The 19707-nt window shown below is 45.8% G+C and overlaps 1 protein-coding gene across 6 annotated transcripts in view; it reads right to left on the bottom strand.

Moving 5' to 3' along the window:
- Positions 1-19707, bottom strand: part of MPRIP (myosin phosphatase Rho interacting protein) — a 173886-nt gene that overhangs the window by 140667 nt on the left and 13512 nt on the right. For 4 of the 6 annotated variants that reach the window (XM_061599702.1, XM_061599706.1, XM_061599708.1 and 1 more), the window contains exons 2-3: positions 1952-2029; positions 1281-1346 (exon numbers count right to left, since the gene is read on the bottom strand). In XM_061599702.1, coding sequence (XP_061455686.1) covers positions 1281-1346; positions 1952-2029 — 144 coding nt within the window. Of the gene's footprint in view, positions 1-1280; positions 1347-1951; positions 2030-7467; positions 7573-19707 lie in introns of those variants that run through there. The other 2 variants (XM_061599703.1, XM_061599704.1) reach the window with 1 other exon arrangement.

The raw sequence follows: 19707 nt of genomic DNA on the forward strand, positions 1-19707 counted from the left end.
GATATTTTGTTATGCGGATGGTGCATTACGTTCGATTATGTGGATGTGTAAATGATGCTATGTTATGTTAAGGCCACATCCGCACTGTACATTTGAGGGGGTATCATACCACTTTAAACAGTCATGGTTCCTCCCCCCCAAAGAATCGTGGGAACTGTGGTTTGTAAAGGGTGCTGAGGGTTGTTATGAGACCCCCTCTTCCCCTTACAGAGCTACAGGTCCCAGAATGGTTTAACAATCAATCCCTCTTCCCAGGGAGCTCTGGGAATTGTAGCTCTTCAGGGCGAAGAGGAATCTCTATACAACTCTCAGCACCCTTAACAAACTACAGTTTAGATTTTCGGAGGGGGGGAGCTATGTCTGTTTAAAGTGCCATGACACTGCTTTAAATGTATAGTGCAGATGGGGCCTATGTTATGCACAGCCGGCTGGGGTTGATGGGAGTTGTAGTCCAAAATATCTGGAGGGCACCAGGTCGGCAAAACGAGAACTTCCGGATGTGCTGTTAAATTATAGGGAGACACTCCAGGAAGCTGGCAGCCACTTGGAGCGGCAGGTGTAGAGGACTGGCAACCGCTGTCTGACTCAACCACTTAAATTAAGCCCAGGCTTTCTATCTGGAGTGCAAAGTGCTGCCAAACCCTGCTGAGACACTCTTCAGCTGAGGCTCCTTCCCAGAATGGCAGAACAAGCTACAAATCCCTGAAGGAGGAGTGAAAGGAAACACAACAGCATGTGGCTGGCTGCACCCATTACTTAAAGAAAACAAAACTCCACCAAGGGTAAAAAGAGAAAAAAAAGGAGAGCTGAAACCTGTCAAGCCACTTTGAGATACAGAGGCATCGCCTGGAGTTGAGGCTCCTCTTAACCGGCATCCACAAGAGTTAAGGAAAATTGAGTGGAAAGAGACTTATCCGGTCCCCCTGGTTCATACAGTGTGGAACTGTCAGGAAGATGGAAAAAGGAATCGCGCCTTCTCTTCCTGTCACGTTCTGGAACCTTCCACATTTGGGCCCTATCCATGTGCACTCCCAAACGTGGAACCTCCAAAGGAAAAGTCGGCGCATGCTTGTCCAAACCACATCGCAGTCCACAGGCCCACAAAAAACAGCCGTCTACGAGTGACAACGTTCACCTCCCAAACACAGAAGTCGCCGAGCTCTCTGCAAGTCGACAGCCCACGCAGGCTGCTGCCTCAACTGCCTTGGTCTCTCACTGCGACAGCCCACAGCAAGCATTCAAAGGGGCACTGCCGGAGGAGGAAAGACATTGCCACTCACCATTTCGTCCAAGGCGTAGCGGAGGAGGCCGTGCTCGTAGAGGATGAAGAACCGCCGTTGCCATTTCTAGATGAAAGATAGGGGGGAATCAAATTTTAAAATTCAAAATTTAAATACAAAATTTTAAGATGGACATTTGAAGGAATTAATGCTCCTTACCCAATTTGCAGAGAAAGGTAACCCTTAACTGTTCCATCCTTTCCCTGCAATTCCTCCTAAACTCCCCCCGTGTTTACTCTTGCTCCCCTCAGACTTTTGGAAGGAACCTGAGCAAGCAATCCCAATTACACATCCAAGTAAAAATGGATTGTGTGCTCTGTTTAACTTAAGAAGGAAGTATGTGCAGTTTTGCCCATTTTGCATAATGTATTCTCACTTTGCTAGCAGCGATGTTCCACCCAGTGACTCCTGGAAATCTTATTCAGCCACCTGAGCTTTGTTTTTCACAGGCATTGCCCACACACATTTGAGCATTATTTTCATAATCACAAAGACTAAAATTGTGGTGCTTGAGAGATGTGTGTGCAGCGTTGTTGTTTTGCAAAGTTGAGGTCAAGATTAAACTGAATCTTATGCTTCTCCTGCACTCCTACTGAATCTCCACGGGCATTAGCCCACCTAGGCTGCGACTATCCTCAGAGTCCCCACGGCTCTGGGAGCCCCCTCCTTACCCGAGAGCGGTGCACAGGATTGTCAAAATCAGTGCCTTCTGGAGCCAGCAAGAGCCATCCACCATAAATAGGCTTGGCCTGAAAAAGAAGTTGAAACAACAACATAAAATCAGCTTTGTTTGTTTCTTTAAGAAAGGTACAACTTGGAAGATTTTACTCAGTGACGCAAATTATAGCAATTGCTGGTTATAGCACAAAGCCCTGATGTTAGCAGGATGCAAGAACCCACAACAGAACTCTATATAAAGGCCCAAAGTTCAGTGACAGAGCACTTTGCTTTGCACACAGAAGGTCCCAGGTTCAATCCCAACAACCCTTCTTGGCTCCTCCAAATTTTTAATCAAGTTGGTGGAAAATTGCCAGGGGTTTTGCCCGGGGTGTGGGTGCCTGCTTTTTCTCTCTGTTTTATTTGTGTTGGAGTATGTGCAGGTGTTGCCTCTTTTTCGGAGGGGGGGGCCTTCTGAGCACTGCCAATTTTTTCCCTGTGAAGTGGGTATTTTGAGATGCTCATGATATTTTCTTAGATTTCCAAATGGGTCCTCAGGTCCAAAAAAGGTGCCCTCCCGTCTCCTGGCTGGCAGTGATGGTCTGCTAACCAAGACCCTTTAAAACCAGTCACTGGGCCTTGGATCCCCCAATGGTTAAAATCCTGTGCATATCTCTCCTTGAGGTTAAATCCTAGTAAACTCACCAGCACCTATTGGAGTATAATACTTAGGAAAGGGCTGCAAATGAGAGAGTGTTTCTTCTACAAACAGGCATACACAACTGGGGGTCTGGGTTGTATGCCCAACCTTCATAGTAAGGATCTTAAAAACAGCTCTTGCACCACTAACAAGCAGAACATAACCAAATATTTTGCATGACATGTGCAAGAGATCTTTGGCTTAACATCCAAATCTTTGCAAGGCAAACTGGAACAAGGCCTAAATTCACTCTCCTAATTCCCTTTTAACAATCACCTCTTCCCACGGTTTGCAGATCTTCCTTCCCTAACTAAAGGTAGCTTGTACTAAAGTTAGCATGTAAAGTTAGCCTAAAATAGTTTGTGTACCAGCAACACTGTATTAATAAACGGCAACAGATAGCAAAACTGAAACAACTTCAAGAAATAGATTCAGATCTTCAAGAAACAGATTTGGAAACTTGAAGCCAAACAAAGAAAGAGCCAAGATGTTTTAATATTTTTAAAAACTGAACAGTCAAAGTAAAACCTAGTTTTTAAAACAAACCTAAAACATACAGAAACTTCAGACCTGATTTATCAACACTTCATCAGACCTGCTCTGCAAGTTGGAAATTTCACAATGTTTAAAAAGGTATAACACAAACATATATACATGATATCTCTCTCTCCATATATAGATATGTTGGAAATTTGTTGGCACAAATGGCACACCTATTAAAAAAATAAAATCATACGCAATTAAACAAAAAGCATTTTGTTCTCAAATCTCCTTGTACCGTATATGCCAGACTTTGCCAACGTCGTACTGGCTGGGGGCTGATGTGAGTTGTAGTCCAAAACATCTCAAGGGTACAAGGTTGGCAAATATTCTAACAGCAATGACAATTCTCTGAGTGCCAATCATGTAGCCAAAAAGGGCACTATCAACACATAAGAGGGAGATATCAGCAAACTCAGGGGAACAGATATAAGGGGTAACACCTCCCCCCAAAAAACCCACAACCCTATTAGGATTGATCAAGCTGAGTGGGCACAGAATGCTGTCTGTTGGGAGAGGACCTGAAAATGGACAGGCAGAGGCAGAGCTGTGGAGTCGGAGTTGGAGTCGTAAGCAATTCTGGGTGGAGTCGGAGTCGGTAGAAATGTACCGACTCTGACTTCCAAATAAATTTTGATTGACAAGAAGCAATTTCTGATGGAGTCAGAGTCAGACAGTAGAAAAATAGAGGAGTCAGAGTTGAAGGTTTGGCGTACCGACTCCACAGCCCAGGGCGGAGGAGAGTACAAACGAAATGGAATATCCTGAAAGGGGGCAGGGCTGGCTAGCTAGCTGGAACCCCACAGTGCAACATTTTGTTGCAGATCTCACTTGTGGAAAGGGAAAGTAAGGCCATGTTCGACAGCTGCAGGAGGGCCTTAAAACGTGCTAGTAAATAGAATTATAGAATCGTATAAAAGTAAAGTGGGAAGGGGCCTATAAGGCCATTAAGTCCAACCCCCTGCTCAATGCAGGAATCTAACTTAAAGCATATCCTGACAGGTGGCTGTCCAGCTGCCTCTTGAATGCCTCCAGTGTTGGAGAGCCCACCACCTCCCTAGGTCATTGGTTCCGTTGTCATATAGCTCTAATAGGAGGTTTTCCCTGATGTTCAGCCAAAATCTGGCTTCCTGTTACTTGAGCCCATTATTTCGTGTCCTGAACTCTGGGATGACTGAAAAGAGATCCTGGCCCACCTGTGTGGCAACCTTTCAAGGACACTTGAAGAGTGCTATCATATCTCCCCTCAGTCTTCTCTTCTCAAGGCTAAACATAGGGCTTTGTTTCCAATCCCCTGATCTGACCTTTTTTTTTTTCTTTTTTAACCTGGAGATATACACAATGCTCATCTTTGTTCTTGCATTTCCCTGATCCAGCAAACTTTGGGCCCAATTCCCACATCCATGTACTTCACTGAGTTTCTCAACTGAATGCAATGCGTTTTAAGGTGAAGCGATGTGAAAGGGGAGTCCTGTCATAATTTCAAAGCCCCACATCACACACGCAAGCCACTGATTGAACATGCGTGTGTGAATCAGCCCTCAACATACAATGGACTAGGGCCCAGTGGTTCTTAACCTTTTCCACTGCCAGCACCCCTTGGATTTCCAAATCCGCACCCTGAAAAAATACCATTCATTTTTTATTTTATTTTATTTTAATGTGTGTTTTAGCCTAACTTAGCTAAGATTAAAATCTCTTGAACAACGCCTCGCACCCCTAGAAAAAGTGTCTTGGACCCCAGGTTAAGAACCACTGGACTCGGCCAACAATGGGGAACCTTTTTCAGCTCAAGGGCCACATTCCCTTTGGGGCAACCATCCAGGGGCCACATTCCAGTGGTGGGCAGGGCCAGAGGCAAAAGTGGGTGGAGCAATGAAATGTAAGTTTTACCTTGGCACAGCTGCGTACTTTCTACACACATCCTTCTCTGTCCTCCATGCAGGCAAGCCAGAGGCATAATCAGAGTTCAAAGGCACATTTCAAGCATGCAAAAATACACAAAGAGGGTGCCAATGAGGCCAGGAGTATGGTGTGGGAAGAGGCTCAAGGGCCAGACAGAGTGTCCTGCAGGGCCACATTCGGCCCCTGGGCCTGCACCCCTAGTCTAGGCAAACCAAACCACTCGGCATGCACCATGCCGAGGAAAATTCCGTTTGGAGCACAGACAACCATTTTCCAACAGCGAACACACCACTCTGCACTAGCATTAGGGCCATCCTGCCAAGTGGTGATGCTTGCTATTTACCCCCCTTTGCTCCTGGGGATTTCAGATCAGATGCAAAAGCCGGGAACCGGCTGCCCACTGGGACGGCTTTCAAAGAGGTTTAGACAAATGCATGGAGGATAAGGCTATCAATGGCTACTAGGTATGACGGCTACGCTCTCCTCCACAGTCAGAGGCTGGATGCTTCTGAACACCAGTCGCCAGAAACCGCAGGAGGGGAGAGTGCACTTGGGCTCAGGCCCTGCTTATGGGCTTCCCATAACGGGCATCTGGAGAACACGATGCCGGACTAGATGCGCCACTTGCCTGGCCCAGCATCCAGACTCTTCTTATGCTCCTCGCCACTTAGAGGAACTATACAGACTTTACCAAATGGTGATATACAACGCGGGGAGAGCGACTTGGCCCAGGATCTGTCACTTTATGACCTCCTTATTTAACATATTTTGATCTTGCCCTTCCTCACAACAGCCCTGTGAGGTTGGTTAGGGTTGAGAGATTGGCCCAAAGTCAATCAGTTAGCTTCATGACTGAGTGGGGATTCGAACTTGGGTCTCCCACTGCTAGTTCAAAATTCTTAACCAAGCCTTGACTGACGTGGTGCCCTCCAGTTGTATTTAAGCAATAACCTATTATTAATGGCCAATAACACATACAAACACACTATACATAATTACACAATTATTATATTTGTCTGCCACTTAGTTGTTATTGACATTATGTACACACACACACACACACTTCACAGCTGTCATTCACAACCAAGTGGCAGACAATTACTTGTCTGAGAAGCAAACCACTCATAATCCTCACTCAAACCTTGAGAAGCACCCACCAAATTTCTAAACCAGTTCTAGTTCTGCACCTCTTTACTCCGCATTCTTTACATCAATTTATTTTACAGTACAGCAAGACTCTGCTTCCAGCAATCTCAGAGCAGAGTGTAATCGTCCAGGGTGAAGGAACTGAATACCCCCAAACAATCTTATTTTAAGAAAGGAAGTTTCTGATTGGGAGGGTATGTTTGAAAGGGTGCAGGCAAATCTCTAAGGGTCAGTGACAAGAATTTCAAGTGGCCAGAGAGCTCCCACCACCTTTCCTCGTGAACTGCCCCTCCCTACAGCCGGCAGAAGGAAAACAGAAGCCTGCAAATTAAAGCAAAGACATTCGCAGAGTTGCTTGATCTGCTCTGCATGTCACAGGATTTAGCTTTGTTGGGTGTAAAAAAAAAACCAGTTACTTTTTTTTAATTTTATCTTCCACATATTTGTCCTGCCCTCCACACTGTTGTGGATGGCATACAGGGCACCTATCCTATTCCTTCCTTTCAGGTAAGTCAGGCTGAGAGATAAGGTCACCTGGTAAAGCAGCTGGGTGCAGATTTGAACCATGTCCCCACCTCTCCCAAAGCCAAGCCCCCTGATCCACTCAGTACTTTGATGCGGAGAACACACACAGTTCAGAATATTGCAGTCCTAAAATCAGAGACATCATAGCATTTATGAATGTCCTACTTTTCACACAGCCATCACATCTGCTAGGCTATCGCACAATGAAGGAAACCTTGTATATTGCATGAGTTTTGATTAAATGAAAACCAACAGATTTATTTGACCAGATGGCAGCTTTAGTTAATCACTTTAGCTTTGCAGAAAATAGAAACAGGTGAATTAAGTCAAATAAAACTGCTCAAAACGTGCAAATGGATGGAAAAAAAGAAAAAAATCTGAATGGGAAAAAAGGAGGGCACTGACACTTGCCATAGCAGGTACCATCTTGAAAAAGGCATCACCCCCCCCCACACGCACATAAGGAATACCTCTTCTAAGACCTGTGGTTTTTTGTAAGTACTAGTTAAAACCACTTGTTTTATTTGTTAAAATCATTTTAAGTTGTCTGGCCAATTAATTGAGGATACCTTCCTAATCTTTTAAGCCACTTTGGATAGACCGAATCCTTTACTTGACTAAAAGTTGCAACCGTAATTTTAAACGGAAGGCGCCTGGTTCTGCAATGATGTCAAGTCCCTCGGGCCCGCCCAGGCCTGCTAAACTCAGACGCACCTCGGCTTCTGCCCCTGACTCCTCCAGCGCCTTCCAGGCGCTCCTGGCCCGACCACTCTTCCCTCGGTTCATGGCCCTCTGCTTCCGAATTCCCAAGGCTCCCCTGCTCCTGCTCCTTTCTGCTGAAGGTGCGGCTGATGCACCTTCCTCCGTCAAGACTCCTGGAATCCCCACCCATCAACCCACACATCCACACCCACACACCCTTTACGCAATCTCCCTTCTCTACTCCCTCTGTGGCTCACAGCTGCCTTGCCCTCTCTTGAACTCTGCACACTTAACGCGCCTTTCATCTGTTGTTTAGAGGAGGCTGCGTTTTTGCTGCTAATCCCCTTCCTTGGCAAAACACCCCTCGCCAACCAGCCCACAGGTTAATTCACAAGATGGTCCAAACTATAGCCTAGACCTCTTTCATTGTCCCACCTGAAATTCTGGTCTAGGAAAAAGCCATTTGTAAGAAGGTGTGACATCTGCACCAGACACCCCACATGAGACAGAGTCAATTACAACGCAATTGTGTGTTTTTTCCCTTCCCATCTACAGGAGGCAACACCCACAAGATACACAATATGAAACTGTCACAGGTTTGTCAAGCATGTTCAAAACAGGCTCCCCACCTTTCTTCTCAGAAGTCATTTGACAACTGGCACAGTGTAAGAAGTAGCCGTCCACAGTCTGTTGCTCTTCAGATGTTCAGAAAAACATATGGAGGGCACCAGGTTGGGGAAGGCCAGTGCAGAACTTTGAATCTCACTCTTCCCTATACTAGGTAGGTGGCTTTAAGCAAGCAACTCTCTTGGCCTTTTTTTTCCCCACCCATCTACAAAATGGGGTAACAATACTGACCTCCCTTACAGGGCTGTTCGTAAGGATTTCTGAGAAAATCTTTTGCAAAGGACAATGAGCATATCAAAGCCCCTCACTATTATTAGGCATTTAGTTATTAATACAAGAAGTCACATCAAACCTCCCCAAAAGTATTTCAGAGTCCAAGGGTCTAGCAACAAAATTTAGATTTAGATAACCAAGCAGCCAGCTGTTCCCAACCCTCAATGCCACTATACCTGCTTTGACTGACATATGTGAAGAAGAATTACTCATCACATCACCTCCAGGGCCATGAAAGTTGGCTCAGCCAATGCCTGCGCTCTCTAGTTGAGGAGTCATGCGACAATCATTTATAAAGGAACCAAAGCAAACAACTGATCAAAACATCCAGGAAGTAGCTTACTTAGAACAAGCATGGCTAGTGGGCCAAAGCCCCACCCAGCCACAAAGCTCACTGGGCCGCCTTGGGCCAACCACTCAAACTGCTTTGGAGGGCTGTTGTAGGGATAAGGTGAGAGGGAAGCCATATGTGCTGCACCGAGTTTGCTGGAGGGAGGGAAATCAATCCAGAGAGCAGTATGCACAGGCATTAATATCAACATTATGGTGTGTGCGATCTTCCTTTCACCAACCATGCCCCCACCCTCCACAAAAAGGGGCGCTCGTTAAGTATCTCTCATTATCGCTCGTCCTGAAAACTCCCACCTAGTTCCAACCATTGACACAACCCCAACATTTCTACATTTTAATCCTGCTATCTCCCCCCATCCCCGCTGCTGGCAAAATTTAGATTGCAGGCTCCTAGGGGCAGGGTCCTGTCCTTTTGCTGACTGGGTATCCAGTTCCTCCACCTTGTGGTCCTGTTCTGACTCTGTTAACAGTCAAGACTCCCTGCCCAAGATTGTTATTAAGAGGCAGCAGCTGATGCGCCAGGAGGCCTGTGTAAACAGGAGCGGAAGCTGGCTCTCTGGACCAGCAATCCAGGAAACTCCACTCCCTTTCGCTCTCTGCATTCCTGTGTTTTCATTCCTCTTGGCTGTTTGGATCTGGGCTCCCTCAAAGCCAGCAGGAACAGTACAATGGGAAGAAGCAGAGCAGGAAGCGGCCTCCGCCATCGGGTTTACATGAGGCTGTCAGAGAGCTGCTCTGACACATACCAGACACTGACAACAAATGGGTCACAGACACCAGAGGAACCTCACATCAAGAGGATTCAGCGTAACCCGAGACTTGCTGCCAGTGGAGGAAGCAGCAACTGCATTTCGTCATTTAGCCTCTGTTATTATTTAGTAACGCACATTTTTTATTAATGCATCTTCTTTCCACATTTACCCCCTTGCTAAGAATGGCAGGATCTGTCTGTTGCGCTTCTCTCTGTTCCTCTTTTTCCAATCTTAAATGCAGTTCTCCACCTTTCTGCAGCAATTTGTGATATTTTTTTTAAAAAATCCTCATGAAAATTCTTCAGCATCTTAGTGCAAATTTCTCTAATACACATATTTTTGTATGCAGTTTTGACTAAGGTACACATTTTTGCAAGCAGTTTCTCCTAATATAACGTGTTTTGGTATGTTATTTTCACCAACACATTCATTCTGATGCGCACTTTGCCCCTAAAGTGTGGATTTTTGTAAACACTGTTTGGTTGGAGAACCGCATTGTAAAATTTGGATAAGTGTGAATTTCGAAGGATGGCTGTGTTTTGGTTCACATATTGTTTCAGAAAGTGCAAACCTGACAGTTTCACCTCGAAATGTGGACCAAATGTCCCCCCCACCCCTACCCCGTCGCATATACTTCCTCTCTTTTTTTCTGTCTCCCCTGCGCATGTTTTTTTAGACTGCACATGTTTTTAGACTCCTCACAGACAGAGAACTATCCTGTTGTACTTTTTAAGCGCATTACACACTGATGACAAACAAGCAAACAATATTTATTCCTCATATTTATAACCCATCGTTTCTCCAAGAAGCTTGGGCTGGAATACAGGGGTGGCACTTCCCCCACCCCCTTTAACTTTAACGAGATGGTCCGCACATATAACACCTGTTCTGGCTCGTTTGCACTGGCTACCTGTTCGTTTCCGGGCCAGATTCAAAGTGCTAGTTTTGACTTATAAAGCCTTACACGGCGCGGGACCACAGTACCTGGCGGAACGCCTCTCCCGATATGAACCTACCCGCTCACTACATTCAACATCAAAGGCCCTCCTCCGAGTTCCGACCCATAGAGAGGCTCGGAGGGTTGTAACAAGATCCAGGGCCTTTTCAGTGGTGGCCCCCGAATTATGGAACAGTCTCCCCGACGAGGTACGCCTGGCGCCTACACTTCTATCTTTCCAGCACCAGGTCAAAACCTTTTTATTTTCCCAGGCATTTTAATATATTTTATTAGTTTTTAATATGTACCAGATTGTGTAATTGTTTAATATTGTTTAATATGTTTGCCTTTTAGTGTTTTTTATGTGATTTTATTGTATTTTACCTACTGTTGTGCACCGCCCAGAGAGCCTTCTGGCTGTGGGCGGTATAAAAACTGAATAAAATAAAATAAAATAATAATAAATAACTTCACGACTACCCTGCGAGGGGATTAGGCCAAGAACACACTACTGGTCCAAGGTCACCAATTTGGTTCCTCAATTAGGCTGAATCCCCAATCTGTAGCAACTGAGGCGTAGATCTGTACTTGCATACGCAGGTTACCCCAGTCTACGGCTCATGGGTGCAGCAGATAACTGGCTCCTGAGCTACCATCTTCCGTCTGGCTCCACCCACTCTGGAGCCACCATTTTTCTCCTAGATCCCATCAGGGGACCTCGGGGTTCTATCACTGAAGACTTTTTTTATTCCAGCAGGCATCTTAACTGAATTCTGATTTTATCATTTCCCTTTTTCTTTTCATTGTATTCAGTTTCTTGTACACCGTTTAGAGACACCGGCTCAAAAGAATATATCTGATTAAGTTCCAGTAAACCATGTAAGGTATAACGGGAATTAGATGTTAAAAAGTGGAACCATTTTGTTTCAGCCCAGAATACGCTGATCAAAGGTAAACCAATGACCCAGCATATGGCTGTTATACCACAAAAAGCTGGCTTAAAAAAGGTGATTCGAGATGGATGTTTTGCCTCCAAATATTGTAGGAGCACCCATCCATGAATGCCAGTTTAAGTCATTTATGGGAAGAGAGACACCCCATGGTTATCTAACTTACCCTCAAAAAACCCCTAAAACATCTCTATCTGGTTACTTGGAGGCAATTTCCAGTTCACCCTAGATGAGCAACTGTTTACAAGCCAGGCCTGTAAGGCGTGCAGGGGAGCTAAGGTCAGCCCTTGCAGGAACTGTGCTGTCATCTTAACAGATGATCTAAACGTCAACTCTTATTTATAAACAGCTCAACATGAAACAGAAAACTCTGGGACTCCATGATCCCATCCCTCTTAGGCTCTTGACAGAGGTTTGATCCAATTTAAGCCCAGCCTCGCTGCCTTCCCGAAACACAGCAGAATTTTTAAAAAAAACCACCTGGTGCAGTCGCTAATCACGATGCCAAAGGGATTAGGAAGCAAGGGTATCATGAGAAAATGTTTTTAGAAGCTCGGAGGAAGAATTCCCCGGGAGCTGTGTGACTGATCCGTCAAAACATGCTCTAGAAGTTCACATTAGTCACTAGGAAAAATTCCTGGCCAGGGGGCAAAGAAGCAGCAGAGGGTGCGTGGGTAGGAGGAAAAAAGGGTTTCGGGTGCAGACTTGGACGCATTTTCTGCTCTAAGTGTGGAAGGAAAGAAAGAAGGAAGCATTAATCCATATTCTCCAACTCAAGGGCTTCTAACTGTGTTCCAGAGGATCCCACAGGTCCTTCCCTGCTCATCAGGAGTTCCTGATTATGGCTTAAGGGCAGATCATCTGTTTTCCCCGCAGAAGGCCCTGCGTCCAGTCCTGGGTCCAATCCTTGGCATCTCCAGGTAGGGCGGAGAGACCCTGGTCGGAAGCCCTGGACAGCGGCTGCCAGCCAGCACAGAGCGAGGTGGGCCAGGCTCTGGTTCAGTATGGCAGCTCCCTAACAGCGGGGAGAAGGACCACTAGTCCACACTCTCACATCTTCCCTTCCAAGGTACAGCTGTTGGGGAGTGTTGTACAGTATGGCCTCTGTCCATGCAGGGCGACAGGGCTCTGTAACAATAGCCTTTAACCTTTCCAGACCCAGGACCCACTTTCAAACCAAGACATGCATTTTGGGACCCGTTTCTTAATTTTTCTGCAACCATGTAGTGGCTCCCGACCCACCGGCTGAAGTCCAATGTATCCCAGAATAAGGAGTTCAACAGATAACACAAGAGTTTCCTTGGAAAGTTTTCAAAACACAACAAAATCAGGGACGCATACACAAATTTATCAACCAGCACAGAACACTTTGCCCCTAAGCTTGCTAGGAGACAAAGCTTTTGGTGTGGTATTTAAATTTAATATGTGCAAGCCCTCTCTGAATTGAACCCTCCGGGTGGTAGCCAGAACAAAGGTCTCATTAGCACCAAGCAGAACAGTAGCAATACTATCTAACAGAGAGCAGCCTTAGAGAGCATCAGCCTCGTCTGCTGCAGCATCATGTTGCTGGCTCATGAGGATAGCCCCTCCAGATGCAGCATCCCTCACGTAGTGGCAGATAGATGGTGGAAATACCCTGAAAGAGAGGCAGGGAACTGGAGTTCTCCTAGTGGAAAGACAGAGAGGAAAGGCAAGCTCCCAGGTGACAGCTGGGAAGATCTGTCATTTTCTGGGAGTGGGAAAGAGGAATTAAGAGATAGTTTTGTACAGAGAGAAGTATATGCTCTTGTACACTGCTTTTGCATGCTATGCTACTGAAGATTTCCCCCTCCCCACCAGAAATAGTTAGGCATGTTACAGGGGTTGAGTTGTGGAGTTTATTGTGTATAATTTGACACTGCTGTTGAGTATGTATTCATCACCTTCCTTACGTATTATGTGCTATTATGTATTTATTATTATGCATTGCGTTTTATTATGAATTATATTTATATAAGTGTTTTTGTATTGTATAGATATTATGTTATGTACTGATATATAATTGTTTATGATATTCTGTGTTGTACACCGCCCTCTGGTCTTTTGACAAAAGGCGGCATATAAATTTTAAAAAATGAGAGGGAGTGCATGCAGCAGTTCTGCCCACCTGTGCTGCATCAGAGTCTCCCTCCCCTTCCAGATGTTCAAGGACAAACACCTGCAGCTGGGAGCCTGCATAAGGAGAAGCAGCACCCCAACTTCTGGAGGGGTGATGAGTCTAGCGATGCCTCTCTCTCACACACACAGTTCTAATCGTGTGGGGAGTCTGAACACCTGAATAGGGCAATCTCCAGAACAAATATTAATACACACAATAAGAGTTCCATGTCCTGCAATCAAGGGCCTTGAACTGCTGGCAAATGTAAAATAATAGTTCAAGGTACTGATTGCTTTGCTCCCTGGCTGACAGGCTTTATAACTCACAGCCCATAAAGAGGGAAATGATAGTACTGAATATTAGAACCTCATAGGTACACAGTTCACACGCGCATTTCCCTCATCGTTAAGTGGCGCATCAAGAGGTGGCCTGCATGTCTAAATGACCCACTGCAGGTATTTATACGACCGACGGAAGTTTCATGCTGCCTCCCACACAAATCTTTGCAACCACATGCACTCACACAATCAGCTGTTATCCTGCAAAATCAAGTGATGCACATGTGAATTGGCACTTAAGAAAACAATAATAGCACATGACTTGCAAAGTCTGTTGGTTTTGGACCTCATGCTATACATTTATGGAGTTGGGTGTGCATGGTGGCAATGGAGAAAACGGCAGAGATTTTTTTAAAACAAGAATTAACTAAAATTCTGAAGTAAAACAAAAAAGTATGATTTCCTTTCCCCGTAAAAGGCACTCCTATCTCCCAACCCAGAAACAGAGTCTTAACAGTGTGTTGGTTGCCAGTGCAAAATGACAGAGGCAGACTTGACATTTTGAAGGAATCCTTCCTCCGGCTTAATCCTAATAATTAGCCAAGCACAGCTGGATTTTTTCAGCATGAAGCCAGGGCCAGCAGACTAAAGAATTTGAGCAAGCCAGGACTGTCATCCAGGGCTACCCCAGGGCTTTTCCGGAAACATTTGTTCCAAAAGGGACAAGAGCAGAAGACAACTTCAGCAAGACTGAGATGCTGTTGGTGGATGGGTTCTCTGATCGGATGGTGGATATATACCCTGACCTGGACGGGGTTACACTCCCCCTAAAGGACCGGGTTCGTAGTCTGGGAGTCTTTTTAGACTCTTCCCTCTCACTTGAGGCTCAAGTAGCCTCGGTGGTTAGGAATGCGTTTTACCAACTTCGGTTGGTAGCCCAGCTACGTCCCTATTTGAGTAAAGAGGACCTTACATCAGTGGTACATGCTCTGGTAACCTCACGTTTGGATTACTGTAATGCACTTTACGTAGGGCTACCTTTGAAGACAGTTCGGAAGCTACGACTAGTGCAAAATGCGGCGGCCAGATTGCTGACAAGGACCAAGCGGTCCGAGCATATAACACCTGTTCTGGCCAGCTTGCACTGGTTGCCAATATGTTTCCGGGCTAGATTCAAAGTGTTGGTATTAACCTATAAAGCCTTATACGGTGCGGGACCACGATACCTTGCGGAACGCCTCTTCCGATATGAACCGGCCCGTGCACTATGTTCTGCTACGAAGGCCCTCCTCCGGGTTCCAACTCACAGGGAGGCCCGGAGGGTGATGACAAGATCTAGGGCCTTCTCAGTGGTGGCCCCCGAACTATGGAACCGTCTCCCCGAGGAAGTACGCCTGGCGCCGACTCTGCTCTCCTTCCGGCGCCAGGTCAAAACCTTCCTATTCTCTGAAGCATTTTAAGTTACACTGATTTACTTTTAAAAATGTTTATTGTATTGGATTGATGATTGTATTTTAGTATTATTTTGTTATTCATTGTATTTTTACGCTATTTTATGTTCACCGCCCAGAGAGCTATTGCTAGTCGGGCGGTATATAAATTTAATAAATAAATAAATAAAAATAAATAAATAAATAAATAAATAACCCAGCTGCCTCCAGCTATCTTCCTAGAATTCTGCACCCAGAACTAAGGAAGGAAGGGCGTCAGGTGCTGGGCCGTATGTGGAAATTTGGAGAGATTCATGAGCTGCAATCGAGGAGCCAAGACCCAAGAGGACTGAGGACTAGGAAACAAGCCAGGAGTCAGAACTGAGGAGCCAGACCAGAAATAAAAGATGCACTAGAACTCAGGTAGACCATGCTGCTCAAGCAAGCTCAAGTGGAAAAGCAAGTCCTTATATACTTGCTCCTCCCCCAAGAAGAGCCAATGGCCAATCTGGGTGGGAGGAGCCAGGCTCTGAAGCTATATGAGCTTGCTCACCACATAGGGGCAGTGGTTGGCTCCTGACGGACCCAGGGGTGGGGGCTCATTTCTGCCATGCCCTCACTCCCCTGCCAATCGCTCTAGGGTCAACATTCCCATCTCATCCGCAAAGACACACAGCACCTGCACTGGCCCCAGGTAAGCAGACAAGCATGTATGAATCAGAGCCACAAAAAGATACCTCCGAGAGCAAGATCACATGATAATCCCTTCACAGCAAATATCTTAATGGTATCTCACAGGATGACCGTTCAACCACCTAGCTCAGGATGTCCTATACTGACTCGCAGAAGCTGTCCCGAGTTTCAGACCCGAGTCTTTCCCCCACCTTACCCAGCAATGCTGGGGATCAAACCTGTGACCTTGTGCCTGCAAGGCAGGTGCTTGAACAGTGGGCAGCAGCCCCTCTTAGTGTTCTCAACATCTCAGCATTTGTTACACCCCTGCGAGGCAGGCCAGCATTATCTTACTGGAGACAACAGCAGCTTCTCTAAGGCCACCTCAGCTGACACCCTGGCAACACGACTCTTTTGTTGGGAGAATCACTGCATTACCTATTATGCCATACAGCACTTTTCCAACAGAGTGTCTTTGTACGGACTCAATTATGAATCGTGACGCTTTGTTTACAGCTTGTACAGAATAATCCTATGTATACTATGCGGTCAAAAGTTTTGTCTGCTGAGCTCTCAACGTGGAGTCTGCTGTTATTTATCCTGTGACTCACTAGGTCCATGTCTGCTGTTATCATCATACACAAAAAGACCTGTACAGACTCAAATGGTATTCTTGAAAAACATATACACTTTAGCATTCACACATTTATTATTATTACTACTGTATAATTATTACATTTTATATCCCACCTTCCTTCCAAGGAGCTCAAGGTGGCATACGCGGTCCTCCCCTGCACATCTTCACAACAACCCTGTGAGGCAGGTTAGGCTGAGAGATGGCAACTGGTCCAATGAGCTCCATGGATGAAAAGGGACTGGAATCCTGGTCTCCCCGGTCCCAGACCAACACTCCAACCGCTACACCACACTGTTTTGCATATCAAGTAAAGTAAGGTTCTGTTATAACCCTCTGTGGCGCAGAGAGGGAAGCGGCGGTAACGCAGCCAAAGCTCTGCTCACGGCCAGAGTTCGATTCCAACAGAAGGAGGAAGTCGAATCTCCGGTAAAAGGGGTCGAGGTCCACTCAGCCTTCCATCCATCCGTGGTCAGTAAAATGAGTACCCGGCATACGCTGGGGGGTAAAGAAAGGCCGGGGAAGGAACTGGCAATCCCACCCCATACATACGGTCTGCCTAGTAAACATCGCAAGACGTCATCCTAAGAGTCGGAAACGACTCGCACTATAAGTGCGGGGACACCTTCACCTTTAAGGTTCTGTGCAACAGCTAACCTCCCCACCCTCCTCCAGAACCCCAGGGAATGCAGAGAGTTGCATATGCCATAGATAGGATTAGCACAGACAGAATTGAGATTCTCAGGACTCACTTCCTCTGAGCCCAAATGCATATGTGCCTTGTGAATAAAGTCGCATAAGCCAAAGTGTATTTTATATTTTACATGTATCTTCTTTTGCAATTGCAACATTTTTATGGTTGGAGGGAGTCTTTGGAGGGAGTTTTTGAAGGAAATCTAGTCCAGCCCCCAGCTCAGTGCAGGAAATCCAGAGGGAGAGCATCCCTAACAGGCAGCTGTCCATCCTGTGCTTGAAGATCTCCAGTGGGGGAGAACCCACCCACTCCGCAGGTAATTGGCTTAATTGTCAACTAAAATCCACCTTCCAGTCACTTACGCCTACATTTAAAGAGCCAACATGGCATAGTGGTTAGAGCGTTGGATTAGGACCTGGGAGACCAGGGTTCAAATCTGGACACCGCCATAAGCCTAACCTACTTCCCAGCGTTGTTGTGAGGATAAAATGGAGAGGGAGGAGAACTATGTATGCCACCTTGAGCTCCTTGGAGGAAAGGTGGGATATAAATGTAATAAATAAATAAATAAAGCAGTATTATGCCACTCTAAATCGTCACAGCTTCCCCCAAAGAATCCTGGTAAGTGTAGTTTGCTAAGGGTAAATAATCCTGGGAAATGTAGTTTCCTAAGGTGCTAACTGAGATTTGTTGGGAGACTGCTATTCCCATAGAGCTACGCTACAATTCTCAGGGTGGTTTAACAATCAGGCCCTCTTCCCAGCGAACACTGGGAATCACAGCTCTGGGAGGAGTCTCCTAACAACTCTCGGCATCCTTCACAAACTACACTTCCCAAGATTCTTGGAGGGAAGCTATGACTGTTTAAAGCGGTGTGATACTGCTTTAAATGCAGAGTGCAGATGGGGCCCATAGCGATATAGTCTCGGAGCATATCTGCACACACACATTTAAAGCACTTGGGTTTAAACTGAGTTTTAACAAACCTCCGTTCCCATGATTTCTTGGGGGAAGCCATGTGCTTTAAATGTATGGAGCGTATGAAGCCATAGTCTTTGCCTTATTCTGTGTGACAGATATCTGGATATTTGGAAAAGTCATATTCCGTTCACACAACATCATCACAACCTAGTCTTCTCTTCTCCAGGCTAAACATGCGCAGCTCTTGCAAGCCTTTCCGCATTTTCCATATGGCTGACCCTTCACTGCTCCCATCTGTGCCCACTCCAATTGGTCTATATGATTCTTAATAGTGCGATGCCCAGAACTGGATGCGGCAACAACTTATTATCTATATAATGCTTTAGTGATTCACATTTTTTTGGGTAATCCTCACAACCAGCCTCTAAAGTAGAACAGGAAAGGGGCATAGTTCAGTTGAAGAGCATCACAATGCATGCAGAATATCCCAGGTTCAATCCCTGCCCTCTCCAGATGGGCCTGGGAGAGTCCAGTCTGAAACTGCTGCCAGTCAGTGTTGGTAATACTGAACTAGATGGACCCAATGGTTTCATTCCATCTGTCAGCTTTCTATACTCCTATGATAAAGTCCATGCTGCAGATGGAGGAGTAGCAGCTTGGAGGAGGGGGTAGGCTTGCCTAGAACAACCTAGTTAAGTTAGCCACACAGGAAGATTCTAACTTGGGATGTCCCAATTAGAAGCTCGGACTCTTAGCTACCATTTTACAGCATTCTCAGTGGTTTGTACATATTATGGGCCCAAGAATCATCATCAACACGTAGAAGAGCAAGGGCCTTTTCAGTGGTGTCAGCAAGATTTTGGAAAGCTCTCCCTTTGGAGATCCACTTTTAGGCGTTCACTAAGCTTTTAAAATGTTCAACAAGACTTTAATATTTGAGGATCTGCTGTCTGACAGACTGCTCTGCTCTCAAATGTTGATGTTTCTGAACGGTGCCATTTTGTTGTTCTGTTTTCTCTCTGCATTGTTAACGCGCCTGCTGTTCGTTCAGCTACTTTTGAGTGTTTACAAACAGGAACAGGAGGTAGAAGTTATTATCAATCATCAACATCTTGCACCAACACCACAAGATTACGTAATGAAGCAAAAAAAAAAATTTGCTCAAGTGTTCCAGTGATAATTAAAATAAACCTGTTATGTGCCTCTTCAAGATGGGAAAATACACAAACTGAACTCCATAATCCTGGCTTTTACAAAGCTGCCAGCAGACCAAAGCTCTGCTCCAGCTGAGCTTGGTTTTGCTTATCTTAGTCCAGGAGTAGCTAACTTGTAGCCCTCCAGACGTTGCTGGACTATAACTCCCATCGCCCCTGGGCCCTAACCACTGGCCATGCTGGCTGATGCTGGTGAGAGCTGGGAGTCCAACATCTGGAAGGCACCAGACTGGGGAAGGCTGTAATGCAGGGATAGCTACAGTCATGGGGCTCCTCAGACACGCACACGCAAAGAAGCCATAATGTAGAATGGAATGATCCAAGTTCGAATTCCATTCAGCCAGCAAGGTGGCTTTTGATACTAGCCATGATCTCCCAGGCT

This window comes from Rhineura floridana, chromosome 17, assembly GCF_030035675.1.
Source record: "Rhineura floridana isolate rRhiFlo1 chromosome 17, rRhiFlo1.hap2, whole genome shotgun sequence".
NCBI lineage: Eukaryota > Metazoa > Chordata > Lepidosauria > Squamata > Rhineuridae > Rhineura > Rhineura floridana.